Genomic DNA, 19,590 nt, shown 5'->3' with positions numbered 1-19,590 from the left:
AAATGATGAATCTTTCAAGGCGTATGCCCAACGATGGAGGGAGTTGGCGGCACAAATAGAGTCCCCGCTGTCAGATAAGGAGACGGTGTCCTTGTTCATAAATTCGTTGACCGGTCCCTATTATGACAAAATGATAGGGAACACGACCACACTCTTCTCGAACATCATCACCATTGGAGAAAGGGTGGAACAAGGGCTGAAAAGTGGGAAGCTAGCTAAGCCCTCCCAATCATTCGAAGCTAAGAAGACCTTCAGGAAGAAGAAGGAGGGAGGAGTCAATGCCGTAAATGTTTCTTTATCTTCTTCCACTTCGAAGTCGGGAAAGTCGCAATACAACCCTGTGAGGAAGTTTGATAAACTTCCGACCACATATAGCGACCTCCTGCCGAAGCTAGTAGAAGCGCGTCTTCTAGCTTATGTTCCACCGAGGAAATTTGATCCACCATACCCCGCTTGGTACAAACCACAAGACAAATGTCTATACCATTCGGGGGCATCGGGGCATTCAACGGAGAACTGTAAAGTTCTCAAATATAAGGTCCAAGACCTTATTGATGCTGGGTGGGTCACCTTCGATTCGACAGCGCCCGACGTGAGCAAGAATCCTCTACCAAAGCAGGAGTAGAGAATGGCAAGCCACGATAGGGCCCCTTCATATTTTTCTTTTCTTTTAGGGACTCATGATCAGTACCCGAGATCATGAGAACCTTTTCATGTAAATAAGGGTCTTTGTACAAATTTTAATACATATCAATAAAGAGGCATTTTTCACACATCACTCTCTCTTTTGTTCTTTTCTCTCTTCCCTCATTAACATTAATAATTCTAAACCTAAACAGAACCAATAAAATAATTATGTCTGTAATTGTTCGCTCTGACCAGGATCCAAAAGTTGAGGATGAATGGGTTGAGTTGGACAGTGATGAGGAGACCATCTCTCCGGATCTGCAAAGACTGCTAGATCAAGAAACTCGTCTACTCCAACCGTGTCAAGAGAAATTGGAGACCGTGAATTTGGGGCAGGGCCGAGAGATAAAAGAGGTCAATATTGGGACCCATATCAGTGATGAAATAAGGACACATGTTTCCACTATGATTATAATAAAATCATTCTTTCTCATTGCTTCTTTTCTTGCTTATAATAAAATTCTAAACCACATTTTTTTTAACCCTGTTTGAATAAACATGAATGAGGTTAAAATCATCTTAATAATAATAAACCCACATCATTTTTATGTGGAAGTGTGTGTGACAACTTGGAGCATTTTCCCTTGGCCTCGACAAGTGCCATCATGGATAAAAAGAAATCCTTTATAATAAAAGAAGCTCGGCAGGAAACCCAAAAAAAGGGGCTGCGCAAAAATAAGAGCAAAAGACCTGCTAGGAATCCCACGAAAGGGTGACCTAGGCAAAAGTTAGGGTTGCAGAAATGAACAAAAACAAAAGTCCGCTTAGGCAAAAAATAAGGACAATCAAAAAACAAAAGAAATCCATGATGGTACCATGAACCGAATTCAAAAAGAAAGGTTCAAGAGAAGCTATCCAAGTTGTCAAAATCACAAAAACAAAGATTTTCTTAACTTCATAAGTGTTTAATCAAACAAGCCTAAACACATAAGCCTACCTTGGCCAAACATTCTTACAAAAACCATTTTTGAAAAATAAATTCCCTCTAAAACACAAACTTCAGAATAAAAATATCTTTCCCTTCTTTTCTCTCTTGTCCCAAAAGATTTTAGAATAATCTAGTGGAAGCATGGAGAAATAAATCATCACTGATAATGGATCTAATCTGAACAACAAAATGGTGGAAGAACTGTGCCAAGAATTCAAGATCCAACACCACAACTCTTCCCCATATCGGCCAAAGATGAATGGGGCAGTCGAGGCAACCAATAAGAACATCAAGAAAATAGTGCAAAAGATGGTTGTCTCATTTAAAGACTGGCATGAGATGTTACCCTTCACTCTTCATGGCTATAGGACTTCAGTACGCACATCTACAGGAGCTACTCCATTCTCCCTCGTCTATGGGATGGAGGCAGTTCTACCCGTCGAAGTCGAAATACCTTCTCTAAGGGTAGTCATGGAAGCAAAACTTTCCGAGGCAGAATGGGTTCAAAGCCGATACGACCAGTTGAACCTTATCGAAGAGAAACGGCTGAACGCCATATGCCATGGTCAAGCCTATCAGAGGAAGATCAAAAAGGCTTTTGACAAGAAAGTCCACCCTCGAGTCTACCATGAGGGAAAGCTGGTAATGAAGAAATTACTACCAGCTCAAAAGGACAAAATCGGAAAGTAGGCCCCAAATTACTAAGGACCATACGTGGTGAAGCGAGCCTTCTCAGGAGGAGCATTAATCCTCACAGACGTGGATGGAGAAGAACTTCTATACCCAGTCAACGCTGACGTGGTAAAGAAGTATTATGCTTGAAGACGTTGCTTGCATAAGCCCGCTAGGATGAAAACCCGAAAAGGGCATCCTAGGCAAAAGTTAGGGCAAAATAAAAAGCCCGCCAGTACAAGGGTACTAGGCAAAACAAAGGTGAATTTATCCCCGCTAGGATACGTCCTAGGCAAAAATTAGGGGCAAAAGAATAAGATGCAAAAACAAAGCAAGCAACGATCACTTGAATCGAAAACCGAAAGGCGGTTCAAGTGATTATCTTCTAGAAGCAAGCGTCTTGCAGCATCTACACTCCTGGCTCAGCAACTAGGGGAATGTAAAGAGCAACAATTACAGATATAATTGTTAAGCCCAATGTATATAGCCTACCCTGGCTAGCCATTCTTCAGAAATTTCCTTCTGTATATCTTTCTGTAAAAACACTTGTGAAAATCAATAAAATATCTATTCATTTTCTCTTCTCTCTTGACCATGTGATTATGCCTCTAAAATTGGTATTTCATAAAAATTGTACGAAATTCCTTTAATAATCAGTCAATAAAGAAAATTGGAGGGGTTCCTATAAAATCCATAATCTCCTGCATAAAAGGCTCACAAAAATATTCCCTCACATCAATGACAGAAATTCCTCCAAGAAAAGGAGGATAGGGAGAGCCATTCATTTTTCTAAAAACATTAAATAATAAAACTTGCATTTGTGCATCACACACATTAGTTGCACATTCAAAGACCTTATCATGAGGCAATTGCATAAAATAGAAAATAGGAAAAATTGCTTGTGTATGGTAGCGGTCAACAGAAAAGGCCGCAAATCAACAGAAAAGGCAAAAATACAGAAAAAGCCAAAAAAAAATGACAAAAAAGGCAAAAAATACAGAAAAAGCCAAAAACGACAAAAAAAAAGGCAAAAGATTTAGAAAATCAATCGCCTCGTGCGGAATAACTGAGCCTGGAGAGGCTTGCCGAAACAATACTCCCACAGAATAATTGAGCCTGGAGAGGCTTGCCGAAATAATACTCATACAAAATAATTGAGCCTGGAGAGGCTCACCGAAATAATACTCGACAAATTGTACAGAATAATTGAGCCTGGAGAGGCTCGCCGAAATAATACTCCCCAGAGATATCTCAGCTTCCACTCATGGGCCAAATTCCCCAGTGAAAGCTATCAAACCAAGATCAGCAAGATTCCCCAAGGAGGGCTTGATCATCTAAACAGAATATCCAAGTCGAAAGGACTATGACCTCCTCAGTGGAGGATAGCTTTCCAACTCAAGCGATGAGTGAAGCTAAGCCTGAAGAGGCTTTCTAAATAATACTCTGGGATATATAAACTTCAAATCCCCAGTCGCCTATTAAGAGGCATCCCTACAAAAAAGAGAAAAATCAAAAGATCAATAATCATTCCCCAAGTGGAATCCGGCTCTTAGCCAAACATCAAGCGTCAAGATGATCGGCTTAACAGAAGAGTCTAATCACAATCAATGACAAAATCCCCCAGCGGATAATAGCCTACATAGAGGCAACAAAATCAGAAAATCAAAAGAGTCACCCGAATAAGGATAACCGGGATACTCCACCAACGTCGAAAGGACGTCAGCCAATCATAAGGCACCGCTCATCTCAGAAAGAGCATCTTCGTGTCTACACCCCAGGGAAACAGAAATTCCTCAATGGGTACCAACTATGCAAAGGAAAGTTGGGACACAAGAACCTATGAGTAACTGCACATCCCCTAGACGGATCCCTGCGTTATCCAGCCCTCAGCGGCACCAAAATCAAAATCAAACCGTCGAAGCAGCATCGTGGACTGTGGAGACAAAATCATCTCAAAGCCTAAGAGGCAGTACTCAGCTACCCAGTTGTCGAGAGCACCGAGGTATGCACAAGCCTAAGAGGCAATACTCAGCTACCCAGTTGTCGAGAGCACCGAGGTATGCACAAGCCTGGAGAGGCGGTACTCAGCTATCCAGTTGTCGAGAGCACCGAGGTATGCACAAGCCTGGAGAGGCGCTACTCAGCTACCCAGTTGTCGAGAGCACCGAGGTATGCACAAGCCTAAGAGGCAATACTCAGCTACCCAGTTGTCGAGAGCACCGAGGTATGCACAAGCCTGGAGAGGCGCTACTCAGCTACCCAGTTGTCGAGAGCACCGAGGTATGCACAAGCCTGGAGAGGCGCTACTCAGCTACCCAGTTGTCGAGAACACCGAGGTATGCACAAGCCTGGAGAGGCGGTACTCAGCTACCCAGTTGTCGAGAGCACCGAGGTATGCACAAGCCTGGAGAGGCGGTACTCAGCTACCCAGTTGTCGAGAGCACCGAGGTATGCACAAGCCTGGAGAGGTGGAACTCAGCTACCCAGTTGTCGAGAGCACCGAGGTATGCAATGAGCCTGGAGAGGCGACGACTAATACTCAACCTGGAGAGGCTACTCAACAATTTTCCACCGGAAGACACTACAAGTCGGAAGGATGGCTTATTCCCCGGACAATTGGGTCAACTCCTTTACTTGTCAATCGATACACCAAAAAGACCGTTTGACTAAGTAAAGGGGGGGCAGCTGTAGACCCCTAAAATTGTCCGGGTAGGAAATAAAGCTTGAAGACTCTTGAGGACTGAAGGAAAGTCAGCCAGAAGGACTCATGGAAGGCCCTAGGAGGATTCTCTGTAGGTCTAGAGGTCTTGTAATAGCTCAAAATAAGGAAGTGGAGGGAATGAAGCCCAATACGGCCTCCCAAAAGTTCAGTACGGCCGTATTGAACATTTTGAACTACAATACAGCCGCACTGAACTCAATACGGTCGTATTGAGGTTTCTTGAACTTCAATACGGCCGTACTGAACTCAATACGGCTGTATTGAGGTTTCTTGAACTTCAATACGGCCGCACTGAACTCAATACGGCTGTATTGAGGTTTCTTGAACTTCAATACGGCCGTACTGAATTCAATACGGCCGTATTGTAGTTCAAAACTTCAATACGGGCCGTATTGACTCCAGGGCCCGTATTGCGCCTGTTCCCTATAAATAAGACGTCATTTGGACGTCATTACACACTTTTACACACAGTTTTGACTCCCTCCTTGAGTATTCTGGGGTTTTTGAGCAGTGTTCTGCCCTAGAAATCTCTCTGGGAGTCGATCCGACGAAGTTCTGGAATTCCGAGCATTTAGCTTGGAGATTCGAACTTAGTCGAAGGGAAATCTTTTGGATTTCCATAGTCAAAAATTATTTTTAGGAAGGAGCGAGCGAGCTTGTAGAGGGAGGGAGTGCCAAAAAGCCTCCTAGACTTCATTGATATATAAAAAGCACGCTTCAAGAGGTTTCTTTTCTAAAAATCCCTTCTTTTACCGCTTTCTGATTGTTGCATATTTAAATTTATCATCATGTAGATATTTAATTTACAATCGCTTATAATAAATAGGGGTAATTTAGTAATTTTGCGCTATTATTTAATAAATAATCCGTCATAGGGAACCCTAATGAGGCGCTGTGGGGGTGCTAACACCTTCCCCACACGTAACCGACTCCCTTACCCAACTCTGGTTGTAATGGCCAAGGTTGATTTGCGAAAATCAATTGCCTTATCCCTTTTTCCAATGTTTTGAGTAAAACACTGGTGGCGACTCCAAGAACCCTTCTTTTTACGAAAACCACTAATCCATAGAGGGTCCCGCTTGGGATTAACATGGATTGGTGAATCATTTAATAAAATTGGTAGCTCGACAAGGTCTCAGTTTGAGAATAAGTCGTTCTATCAATCCACCACTTTCAAAACATTAAAAAGAGTCCGACCATCGTCGCGAATGCCGAAAGCCCGTTTCGGGCCGGTGGCGACATTGCTCTGCACTCGAACTGGCTTGAGGGACTAGGGAGTTATACGGGAATTCAGATTCAACTAACTTGACATGGCGAGAGGTGTAGATCCTTCCAGTGGTTGGATTGAGACACAAGTATGCATGTTGATCAGCCGAGTAACCTACAAAAACACACATAGCAGACTTTGGTGCAAGTTTATGGTTAGCATATGGTTTAATCCAGGGAAAACATAAACAACCAAAACACTTTAACTTATGATAATCCGGGCTAATTTTGAGTAATTTGGAATAGGGTGACTGGTACCCAAGAATTGGTGTTGGGAGTCGATTGATGAGATAGGCGGCTGTTGTCATGGCGTGAGGCCAATATGTGAGGGGCAAACCCGAGTGATGGAGAAGAGAGAGACCAGTTTCGGCAATGTGCCGATTCTGGCGTTCAGAAATTCCATTGTGTTCAGGTGTATGAGGTGGGGTGGTGTGATGACTTATTCCATGAGTGCTTAAAAAAGGACGAAGACCAATATATTCACCACCATTATCCGTGTAAAGAATTTTGATGTTGTGATGAAAGAAATTTTCAACAAGCGATTTAAATTTAGGAAACAGAGTTTGTACATCAGATTTGCGTTTTATCGGATATAGCCAAATATAGCGAGTAAAATGATCAACAAACATGCAATAATAGCGAAGACCATCAATTGATAAAACAGGGGAAGTCCATACATCAGAGAAAATGATTTCCAAAGGATAAGATGATTTAAGAGTGGATTCATGGAAAGGAAGTTTATGACTTTTGCTAATTTGACATGAGTTACAATCTTATTGCTGGAATTTATTTGAACCCAAAGAAAAACGCTGCTGAATGAAAGTGAAGATAGAAGAGGAGGGATGCCCAAGTCTATGGTGCCATGAAGCATAGGATTCTGTGCGGACAGAGTGGAAGGACGGGGAGTTGGCTGGCCAGAGATAGAGTCCATCCACACATGAGCCTTTATGGGTTGTTTGACCCGTCTGCAAGTTCTTCACATGAAAAGAGTTTGGCAAGAAAACAACAGCAGAGTTAGTTTGTTTGGTAAGCTAAGAGACAGAAAGGATTTTCTGTTGCATGGAAGGAACGCACAAAGTATTTGAGAGGGATAAATCATTAAGTAAAAGTGTTCCAGAATGAGAGATGTTTAAACCTGAACCGTTACCCATAAACAGTGAGTCTGGACCCGTGTACAGATGATGAAGCGCTAGATTGGCAAGATCATTGGTGACGTGATGCGTCGCTCCACTGTCAACCAGAAAATTAGATTGAGAGGTGCCAGCAGTTGCAGTATGGACCTGAACCTATCCAGGGTTAGCAGAGGAGTAATGAGGAGGCGGCGGGACACCAGGGTGCTGCTGTTTGAAGGTGTGACACTGAGACAGAACATGACCCTTGACATTGCACCACTGACAGCGACCAAGAAACGGTTTGCGATTGCCAGGGCGTGAAGTGGATGATGCAGAAAATTGCCCAGACCGAGTTGGGTCGTGCCTGTGCATTCAAGGCTGTCATGGGAGTAGGAACCTGCCGTTGAGCAACAACAAGGGAGATTTCTTGAATGAGAAGCTTCTCGAGGAGGTCATCAAAAAGAATGGCAGTGTCCCTTGCATTGACGCCATCAATGACAGCTCTGTAGCCGTCGTCGAGACCACGCAAGACATGGTCAGTCATGTCTTCAACGGAGACAGGAGAGCCAAGTGAGGCAAGGAGATCTACAGTTTGCTTCAGAGAATGCATGTAGGTGGTGCTGGATTGGGTACCTTTGGACACCGTGTGGAGACGCTCCTTTAACTGCTTGAGGTGGCTGCGGATGCCTTGGCATAGGTGCGTTGGAGAAGAGTCCAGAGATCATGTGATGTCTTTGTTTGAGACATCAGGGATGCCACTTCAGGGGAGAGTGTGGTGAGGAGAGCACCGTATATAAGACGGTCCTGTCGACACCAGGTTTGGTAAGCAGGATTCGGAGTTGTCACCGGAGGTTCAAGGGTGGTGGAGACCGTTGTCGCCGGTGCAGGAAAGGATCCATCTGGATATTTGAGAAGATCATAGCCATCGAGGAAAGCTTCAACTTGAAGTTTCCAGGTGAGGTAATTGGAGGGAAGAAGCTTGGTGACACTACTGAGGGTGATGCAAATGAAGGGTTGTGATGGCTCATGAGAGTTGCTAATAGATGAAGAGTTGTCGTTGGCCATGGGAGGCAAAAAAAAAGGAAGGAGCGGCGTCCTGTGTTGGGAAAAAAAAAAGGGAGAAGAGGATCGTGTATTAGGCTGATACCATATAGGAAAATGTTTGGAATGAATTTGATTGATTTTGTCATTGGTTTACTGTAGTTCAAATATACAAATTGATAACGTAAATTGGAAAGAATCACGGGAACAAACTCCACCAATTTAGCACTAACAGTTAGCCTAAATAAAGGGAAAGCAAATATGCAAAAGCTGGCTAATAAAAACTGATTATTATAATTTAAAAACTAATTATTATAATTGATACCACGGACCAAGCAAGAGTTGTTTTAGGAGAAGTTTTCAAATGATGCAGATATGGAAACTAAGAGCACCGTATATTTCTTTAGTCACGGTGCCAAATACCTGTTATTTTGTCATTATTGGCTAAGGATTCTACGAACTGGGACATATTTATTTTTCAAATACACGCAAATCTAGTCCCATTCTGTAGTTTCCAGGAAGGTCCAGTTGCAGATATTCATATTTGTCTTTCCATCAGGGCCAATTGGATCATAAGGTGAATCTTCTGCATATTCAGTTGGCATTGACTTCCAGTGCAGGCTAGGTTCCCATTCTGCTTCTTTGAGGACCTTTAGTATCTCTTTTGCCACTATGTTGCTCCCCTCACAAGTCAGATGAACTCCATCCCTATCAAACACCACTCAGCCAAATGAAGGATAGGAAGATTTGAACATTCTCAATTAAGATTTAATGGCATATGACTGAATGCATGCATACTTACGTGAAGCAAACATCTCTCCAGTCATCCCTTTTCTGGAGTGCAGACCACAGATCAATTGCCTTGATATCCATCTCGCGACAGAGCTCCAAACATGCTTCTGAGTATATTCGACAAGATTCATTTGTCCTTAATCGCTGCCCCGGTACACTGGTTAAAAATCCAAAATATTATTCATCAGAGTTAAGATTTAAATATAAATACCAAAAAAAAAAAAAAAGAAGAGGAAGAAAAACTGAAACAAGAATGTTAAGTGCTCTAGAAAAGTCATGATTCTCAATGGAGATTAGTTATGGGTGAACTTCATTATAATACTATGGTTACTAAAACAAACTAATAATGCACCAGGAAAGCAACCATTCATCCTCTGAACTTGCAACGTGCTTGCTGTGTATAAGTTCAGCTGCTGTTGGTTTCAAGTGGAAAATGTCAAATTTTAGATACAGCCACACTATGTTACTCAAGATGGATCTAAATTCAGAAAAACAATATAAATCAGATGAGCTTTTGGGAACAGATTTTATTTATATAAATCCAGATATAGTTCATGACTTCTATGGCTCAGTTCTCTTCTCTGGCTACTCTTAGTATTGGAATATTTGTCTGTCATCGCATAATCCTAATCTTGACCCAAGTATAGGAGTCACTAGCAATAAATTATCTTCCTTTTATTTTTGTGAAATTATAATAATTAAAAAAGCAATTCAATTGCAGTCAAAACCTGTTTCCATAAATTTGTGCCTCATTGACAGGAGGAGCACTGAGAAATATAATGCGAGTCTTCTTTGAAAGGCTCTGGCAATCATAAGAATTTGTGTCAAACTTGGCAGTAATAATAATGAAAGGTAGAAAAGCGGAGATTTTCCAAGCAGTGCACAAGAAATACTTGAAGGTTGAAGGGTTTCATTTATATAATAATAAGTGTGTTATTTTAGAATGAAAGTTTACCTTGAGATGGACAGCAATCTTTCTCATATTTTCAATGTATTCTTGGAGAGGTACATGCTGACCAAGGCCACTTGGATGCGGAAGAAGAGAATCATTACCACCAAAGTACACAATTACCAATGATGGTTGCTCAGTGGCATTCTAAGTTGAACAAGAGGACAGAGCAAAAGGGTAATTCCTTGTTTGTCAGTCTGAGCAATAATCAGAGTAATCATGATTTGCAAACCATAATCTTAAATTTTAAAAAGCTACAAATTTTGACAATTAAGTAGTTCATTGTAGTACATTCATATTGTAAAATACAAAATAATTTTCCTAGTATGTCCAAGTTCATTTCTAAGAAAAGTTGAAGATATCATGGGCAAGATTACTCAAACCACTCAGTAGCACACCTAGTCACTTTCCAACTCTTTTCCGAGATGCCATTTTTTAAAATTTATGATGAAAGGACAAAAGATTCAAGATGAAGCAAGAGGAGGGAATTCTGAATCAACAGTAGCATTCATATTGTCAATACCTTTGGGAAAATTTCATCCAAAACCTGCAGAGCACGCCTTGAATTCCAACCAGAGTATCCTCGCAGAACTATATCCGCCTATGTCATGTCAAGGTGCAACAAGTAGAATTCAATGCCATCATAATCAATCCCAGAAGAGCACACATAAAATGTAATTATTTCACTCAATCATAATCTGAAATTTAAAAAATCAAGGCATTTTATATTCAGTCGTATTTGAAACAGTTAGATATTATTCTAATACCGTGGCCCTGTACTGGAACCAAAATGGGGTGAAGAGTGAAGTAGACCCACCACTCGCAATAATTCCTCAATGTGGTGATTTGCTGGAAGCCAATAAAAGCATTCCCCAACATTTCAGCAGTCAATAATTTAGGTTTATCTTAAATTTTAATTAGAACTCATCTAGCATATTTTCAATAAGTTGGCCCACCATTTGAAAAAAAAAAAAAAAAAAGCTGCATTACTATCTAGCAATTAAAAACATTCCTCAACACTTCAGCAGTCAATAATTTAGGCTTATCTTCCATTTTAACAAGAACTCGCCTAGCATATTTTCAATACCCACCACTTGAAAAAAAAAAAAAAAAAAAAAAAAAAAAAAAAAGCTGCAGTATTATGCAGCATTTTAGCATATTTTCATATTATCCAATTATATAGGTAAATGACATTTTTGTTTGCCCCTAATTAGAACTTATGACATTGAGAAACAAGACCCCTTTACGGTTACCCTCGGAAAAGTCAACCAAAAAGACACATTTCTCAACATAAGGCCTATATGGGTAAACGAGTTTCATATGTTAAAATTGTTTATAGATAAGCTAATTTAAACAAGTTTTCTTGTACTAACTTCTCCAAAATCTTATTCATTAATTTATGTATAAGTTAATTTTACTTTACAGAAAAACATTTTAATTTTCTTTTTTATTTTTCTCGTCTAAAAATACCTCTGAAGAAACTCATCTAAACAGGCCAAGTCTCATCCAGTAGCCGCCGGAACTTAGAAAACAACACATCCAATCTACCTCTACAGAAAATCACAACAGAACCAAGCAAATTGATCGCTGGCAATTTCACACACTTATGTCCAATTCAATAAAAAAATGAAATAAGAACACAAACAAAATAATCTAAGGCTCATTCATTCTGAGATGGGTCAATTAAATCCTGTCACATGCATCGAAAAACCATCCAAAACCAAGAGCAGAGCTATTTAATATTTATCCATCCCCGATTACTTTACAGAACTTGTGATAGAACAAATACAGAAATCAGTTACATAGAAGATTAAAAATTGACACACATAAATGACAAGAAATCTGTGTACATACATTCCCAGATTGATAGATTTGAAGTTTGAAGGTACCTTACGAGCGTACAAGTGAGCAAGAATAGAGCCCCAACCTTGGTGTTGGTAAGAGTAACTGAGTTGAACAATGGAAGAACCAAAGAGCACAAACTGAGGCCTCACTGGTCCCACCATCTCTTTTTTTCAATCAATCAAACTGACACAGATCCGAAACCATATATGTAGAATTGAACTGTGTTATCTTGTTGAGTCAAACAGTCAAAGGCTAAGTGCTCTCTTCTACCTACTTTTCTTTTGCAACTATACCATGAGTTACAACAATAACATTAATCATTCAGGGAATTTCATGATCTTGGTCTTGGTGTACACACAATTATTATTAACCAGTTTAATCTTTAAAAAAATTGTATAAATAATAATTAGTAAAGTTAGAAAACTATTTTAATATTTTTTTAATTTTTAATAATGGTTCATTATCTTTTCTAATGTGTATATTCAAAGAAAAACAGAATACTTACTATTTACTTAGTTAAAATATCAATAAAATTAACCGTATTAAACACGAATTTCAATATTATATGAGAGTGTTTTTAAGAGGTTTTTTTCTTCAACGAAAGAGTTTTAAAGTTTTCCTTTAATTTCTTGTCTAATTTAATTTTTATTTATCATAATTATTTATGAATTAAATTTTAATATTTAAATAAATTATTAATAAATAAAAATATTATTGTATTATGATATAAATTATTTATTATAAATATAAAATATAATTTATATGTTTAAGAATATCTATTTATATAAATTTTAAATATGATTTACATATTTAAATATAATATTTATTTATACATAATTTATTGTAAATTTTAATTATATATAATAAATATTTTATTTATACATTATATATATTAAAATACTAATTAGGTTGAGTTAACTTACTAATTGAATGAAAAGGAATTGAATAAGGCTGCCTTTTGGGACTTAACCAAGCTAGCATTAACCACACCCCTCCCACTAATTACGTTTTGTCTCACCATATTTGTCTTTTATTCTTTGTTTGGGGGTTGAAGGAAACAGAAGGAATACGAAGAAAATGATTTGATGAAAATAAAATATAAAATAAAGAGAAATTATAGTTGTTTAGTAAGATTGAATTAAGTAAAGAATATCTAAAATTTAAAATTTTGAATTGTATTTTATAATATTAAATATTTATTAAAACATAATTTATCTATGCAATTATTAGAGTTTTTTACTCAAATAATACTATTTTTTTTTTTAAAATTACCCAAACAGCAACTGTGCAAATTTATTTTCCTAACTAGCATCATTCACTATTCACGTTCAGAACAAGTCGTTCTGATTTCAAAACGATCTATTCCGGATTAAAAAATAACACATGATGAATGGATCAGAACGGACCATTCCAGATTTAAAATCAAGACATAAAATGTGAAACCAGAACGGGCCGTTCTGGCCTATAAATAAATTAAAAAAATTGTTCAATTTTCACTTATCAAATACCAAAACTCAGAAACTAACATCAAATAGTTAAATTTATTGAATATTAATATTATAAATATAACTAAATAAATTTATTAAAATTCAATACAACAATAAAGAACAATATAATCAGTTTCTGCCATCATTGATCTTTATTATTGTATTGGATTTTAATAAATTTACTTAGTTATATTTATAATGTTAATATTCAATAAATTTAATTATTTGATGTTAGTTTTTGAGTTTTGGTATTATTTTATAAGTGAAAATCGAACCAAACAATTTTATTTTTAGGCCAAAACAGACCGTTCTGAACGGCCCGTTCCGGATTCAAAACGGTCCGTTCTGGTTCGACATTTTATGTGCTGATTTTGAATCTGGAATAGCCCGTTCTGATCCATTCGTCATGTGTTATTTTTTAATTCAGAACGGCCCGTTCTGAACGTGAATAGTGAATGGTGTTAGTTGGGGAAATAAATTTGCACAGTTGCTATTTGGGTAAAAATTTTTTAAAGTAGTATTATTTGAGTAAAAAACTCCAATTATTATTTTATTTTTTTTCTTTTTTACGTATATGTAATTATTTTTTATTTTAAAATTTGTTGTTATTATATATAATATAATAAATTAAATATAAAAATATTTAAATTGAATAAATATATAAATTTTTATTTTTAATATGTTATCTAAATTTTAAATTTTATTTTTTAAATTAAATTAATTAAATGTAAATGTTTTATTGATCATTAATTGTTATTATTATTATTGTTATTGCTATTATTAGTCATATTTTAAATTATTTATTTAAACATATACAATTACAATTGAAATTTAAATTAATAATATTTTATTTATGTTATTTTATTTTATAATAATAGAAAAATTAATTATGTAGTATTTATACTAAAAGTTCTAGGTTCAAGCGATTCAATACTTATATTCTTTAATCAAGAACCAGGGTTTGATTATGTCTTGAGTATGAAGTCACCACTAAAGATACTTCTTTATTCTTAGAAAAATTGACCTAATGAAAAAAAAAATTATTTGTCTATAAAAAAAATTGCTTTAATTATTAATTATGTGAGTTCCTTTCAAACAATTTTGGTGACTATAATTTTGTGGTATGTGTTAGACATAAATTAATTTATCCTTTTAATATTGTTCTTGCTTGGAGATGCTAAATTGTGTTTTTGTTTCATTATTGGCTTAAAAATGTTAGTAACTTATGTTTGTTGCAATTATAGATTGATTGACTTGTTTCAACTCACAAAATCTATAATACCTAATTACATCAATTATTTAAGCTTTATAAATTTAAAATGCTTAAAATGAAAAGACAAAAAAGCACAAATTTGCATAGTTTAACTATCACATTATTTTTGTATCTATCATTTAACCGATAAAATATTTTGGCCCAGACATTACATTATGTAAATTTTGAAGAATAACTTAAATTTAACTACTTAAAATCATACAACTAAATAACATTCAAGTAAATGAAATTGTTGCCTTGTAACCGTCCAAAGCACGATATAGAATCCTTTTTTTGAGTTGTTTGATATGCAAGATTTTTCATGTTCACATGTTAGCCAACAATAAGGTATATCAAATTGTTTATTTCATTCACTGCTTGAATAGGATTTTCAAACTTTGACATAGCAATATCATAAAAACCAAAATGCATGTGTTATTAAATTTATACAATAAGAAAAAGATCAATAATATGTTGAAATTTAACATATATTTTACAAAATTTATAAATCAAATGAAAGGATAATAATAAAGGTAAGGAATCAAAATTTAAATTTTTTCGTTGATATAGAGATTTCATAAATTATAAAAGATATTTTATAGTTTCATAGGGAACACAATAGATTTTTTCAAATATTTTTAATCATCTACTATTTTTTTTTATAGTTTTACTAACATAATTAACAAAGATCTATCAATGAAACGTTATTCCTTTCAAATCATTGATACATTCTTCATTATCTTTCAAAATATGGTCATGATTCTGACTCAAATTTTTTGTTTACAAAACATAATATGATTTTCAAATTAAGCAATAAAGAACCACGAAAAAAAATTAGCTTGCACTAGACATGGGTTTTAAATGAAACAACAAATAACGACCATATAGATAATATTTGTAGGATTTAGTGTTATAAATGATAGTTATTGAATGATGTCTATTTGTAGAGTTTTTCTTTTTGTATGGATTTATTGGAGAAATTGTTGGTTATATATATATGTATGGTTCAGACGATACCGATGTAACTTTTATTAAGTATTACACTGCTCAATAACTTTATATTAAATGTGAATTTTGTAAATCTAACAGTTAGATTCAAAGTTCATATATATTTCTTTATATATATAGACACACATTAGATAATGCATTAAAAATATAACACTTGGATATCATAGAACATAATTGGTTATGATTCCTCAACTATGTTGTAGAATAGTTAGTTATGATTTGATGACAAAGGAATGATAATCGATCATGATCCGTTGTTATCTGTTAGGGTGTAGGATGGAGACAATTTTTACAACAAATTTTTAAGTCTTTTTTCATTCATCACAAATCCTCACACATTTTGTGGCATGAAATTTGATGCAAGACTTACCAAAATTTCACTAATTCCTTAATTTTCCCCTCTCTCAAATAGGATGATTTATTTAAATTTATTGCACTTCCCTTCTCTTCCTCTTCTTTTTTTGCAATTTCATATTAGGAAATACCAAAAAATGAGAAGGATTATATAAGAGAAGATTATTTGGAAAAAGAGATGTGTGATATGTAAAAATGAGGGGGGAAAAAAAGAAAGATAGAAAGTGAACTATAGTAATCATTTGAGTTTTAGATTTCATACATTTTGATGTTGATTATTTTCCTTTTAGTAAGAAATATTATAACAATAACAACGAGGATCACATTTAAGTTTTTGAATATTTATTTTATTTTTTTTATTATGGAAATCTTAATACTTGTTTAGAGATTGAGTTTTAAATTATGATTCATATTATTTTTGGATAGTATATTATATTTTTTTATTAAATTAGTTATAATATATAATTATTTTGGATAAAATTATTTTTATAAATTACTTTTTAGGTTTAATTGCACTTTTGATTTCCTATAATATTAAATTCATAATTTTGGTCTCTATTTTTAATTTTTTAATTTTAGGTTCTTCATTGAATTTTATTTATTAATTATTAAAATTGTAACGTTGGTCATAATTCAATATTTGGTAGATGACAAAATAATTAATAGTTGTGTTAACTTTCATTTTTAGTTTTTATTTTTATCACTTTTTATATCATTTCATCATAAAAATGAGAACTAATAAGAAAATTTAGCCTAAATATTATTAAATATTTGTTGTCATTTAAGACTAAAACATCACATTTAAAAATAGAGGAACCAAAAGAGTATACCCCTTTTATATATTACCTGTGGACACAAAAAAAAATGGACACAAAAAAAATGGACACCAAAAGAGTGTATCCCCATTATATATTACTATTGGGGAAGATTCCTTTGTATATTATTTAAATAAATAAAAAAAGAAAATTATGTGAGTAGTAGATGAATGTAGAGATACCCTAGATCAAAAATTGTGTAAAAGTGAGAAGAAAATAGGTTCTTGAAAAAAGCAAAAAAAAAAAAGGACATTCAAGGATAAAATCACCTTAATAAAGTGGAGATCAAAGGTGGTTGGGATAAAAATGTCTTCTTTATATAATGTTATAGATATTATAGATTATAGATAGATTTGTACTATTAACAAATGTAATACGTCTTTTTTGTTGGCACTTTTTTAGATGATTTTGTCCCTATAACTTCTAAAGTAATTATCCAATTTCTTATTTTCAACTTTAATCACTTTTATTATTTAATTTTTAAGCAAAATACACAAAGACATGGAGTGTCTTTTACTAACAAACTTTAATTATTTCTATTATTTATTTTTTAATTGAAATACACATAGATAGTATCTTTTTAAATGCTAATACACACATATATAGGAGACATAATATTAGGTGTAAGTCTTAAAACCAACATCAAATTTTACACCTTTAATAACTTTGTTTATAATGTAAGTTTAAGCAATCCATCTATTGAATTATATAGTATTATACTCATGATCATGTATATCATATTTTACATAATTTAAACTTTTCTAGATATGTTATCTAACTATGGATACTTACATGTATTTTGAATATCATATTTTATGTTTAAATAAAGTGATGTGATAAACTATTAAATTATTTTGAAATCAAGTGAAATTTGATATTCATAATCATAAGTATAATATCTTATAATTCATTAGTTGGATCAATTAAATTTGCATTGTATAAAAATTATTTAAAATGTAAAATTTTGTATAAATTTTAATATTTTCACCTTGTATCAATGGATCATATCCCTCCATAAACATAGAGAGAGAGAAAATTAGAATTTGTTGACATCACATGTAAAAATAAAATCTTATACTAAATCTTATACTTTTTATATAATATAAGTTTAACTAATCTAATAATTAAATTATATTATATTATATTATATTGAAGATTATATATATCAAAATTTTCATATTTTTATAATTATTTGATTTACAAAGTTATTGATAATAAGAGTGTCACTGTTGATTCAGAATTCCCTTCTCTCTCTTCATCTTGGATCTTTCATCATTTCACCATAAATGTTAAAAAATGGCATCTTGAAAAAGAGTTAGAAAGTGACTAGGTATGGTTCTGAGTGGTGGTTTGAAGAATCTTGCACATGATATCTTCAACTTTTCTTATAAATGAACATGAAAATTATTTTTGTATTTGTTGGAAATGTGTAATTAGATGCTGGAAAAATAATTTTGATTTTTAGTTTGAATAAGTTAACTAGTTATTGATAAAAATAAGTTATTAAGTTTTTAGTAGATGAATTAGTTTTAGATTTTATTCTTTAATTATTATCAAAAATTCTTAATTAAAATTATGGAATATGATTTTTTTATTCAATTATTTCAATGTATTTAAATATAAGTCATATTTAATAAAATAAGATATGTTTTACCTTGAAAAATAAAGTTACATTGTTTCCTTGTGTTACATTATTTTCTTGTGTTATATTATTTCCTTGTTTTGTTATTTTTTTTCTCTATCATAAGACTAAAACAAACAATTGGTATCAAGAGACCTTCTTCTTAAGGCACCAACTTAGATTGAGAGTCTACTATATGCACTCCAAAAATCAGAATGGATATGCAAATTGAAAACCCAATTGCACCTTCAATTTTCAATGGAGAAAATTACCAAATTAGGGAGCTTAAGATGCAATCCTATCTAGAAGCTATAGATATTTGGGAAGTCGTGGAGGAGGATTATGCAATTCCTCCTTTTCCAGACAACCCTACAATTTCTCAAATTAAAATTCAGGGGAAAAAACAAAAGCAAAGGAAAACAAAGCACAAAACTTGTTTATTCATCACAAGGAATTCTTATTAGAATCATGATGATGATGAAGTTAACTAAAGAGATATGGCATTTTCTCAAAATGGAATATGAAGAAGATGAGAGGTTCAAAGGGATCAAAGCTCTCAACTTGATTATGGGGTTTGAAATGTAAAGGATGAAGGGGTCAGATGTAATGTCCAGAGTTTTTTATTTTCCTTCTCCCCTTCCTTTCATCTGAACCTTCCTCCTTTCCTAACCTTCCACTCTTTCTTTTTCTAGCTAAACATTTGTAGTGAAGAAGGAAGCTTCCAGCCTCCAGGACAAAGGTGCTCTATTCTTCTTCTTCTTCTCTGCATTCCTCTTCATTTATGGAGCTTGAAAACCCAGAATCAAGTTAGGGAAGTTCAACATTTTGTTGTTTGAATCAAATAGATTGATTTTTGATAAAGAATAGGTTGTGTGTGTGTAAGTGGATTTGAGTTGAGAGGATTGAAGTAGGAAATAGGGTTTTGACATTTTGAAAAGAGTAGAAATGTGATGATTTTGAGTTGAATATCTTGTTGCATGTGGTTGTTCTTTGGATTTTTTTGTGTTGTTAGTGAATATTGTTGGCTTGGTGGTAGTTT

At 34.4% G+C, this 19,590-nt stretch overlaps 1 protein-coding gene across 1 annotated transcript; it reads right to left on the bottom strand.

The window, feature by feature from the left end:
- Window positions 1–8,703: 8,703 nt before the first annotated feature.
- On the bottom strand, window positions 8,704–12,277 carry LOC109801760 (GDSL esterase/lipase CPRD49). Its single transcript, XM_020362883.3, has 6 exons — window positions 12,059–12,277; window positions 10,693–10,770; window positions 10,176–10,316; window positions 9,949–10,022; window positions 9,231–9,377; window positions 8,704–9,136 (listed from the first exon to the last, which is right to left on the bottom strand). Exons 1-6 carry the CDS (start codon window positions 12,173–12,175, stop codon window positions 8,923–8,925), a joined length of 771 nt encoding a protein of 256 aa, XP_020218472.1. The 5' UTR covers window positions 12,176–12,277; the 3' UTR covers window positions 8,704–8,922.
- Window positions 12,278–19,590: the final 7,313 nt, after the last annotated feature.

Source organism: Cajanus cajan, chromosome 4 (assembly GCF_000230855.2).
Source record: "Cajanus cajan strain Asha chromosome 4, NIPB_CcT2T_4, whole genome shotgun sequence".
Taxonomy (NCBI): domain Eukaryota; kingdom Viridiplantae; phylum Streptophyta; class Magnoliopsida; order Fabales; family Fabaceae; genus Cajanus; species Cajanus cajan.
This window is presented reverse-complemented; position numbering and strand designations above follow the sequence as displayed.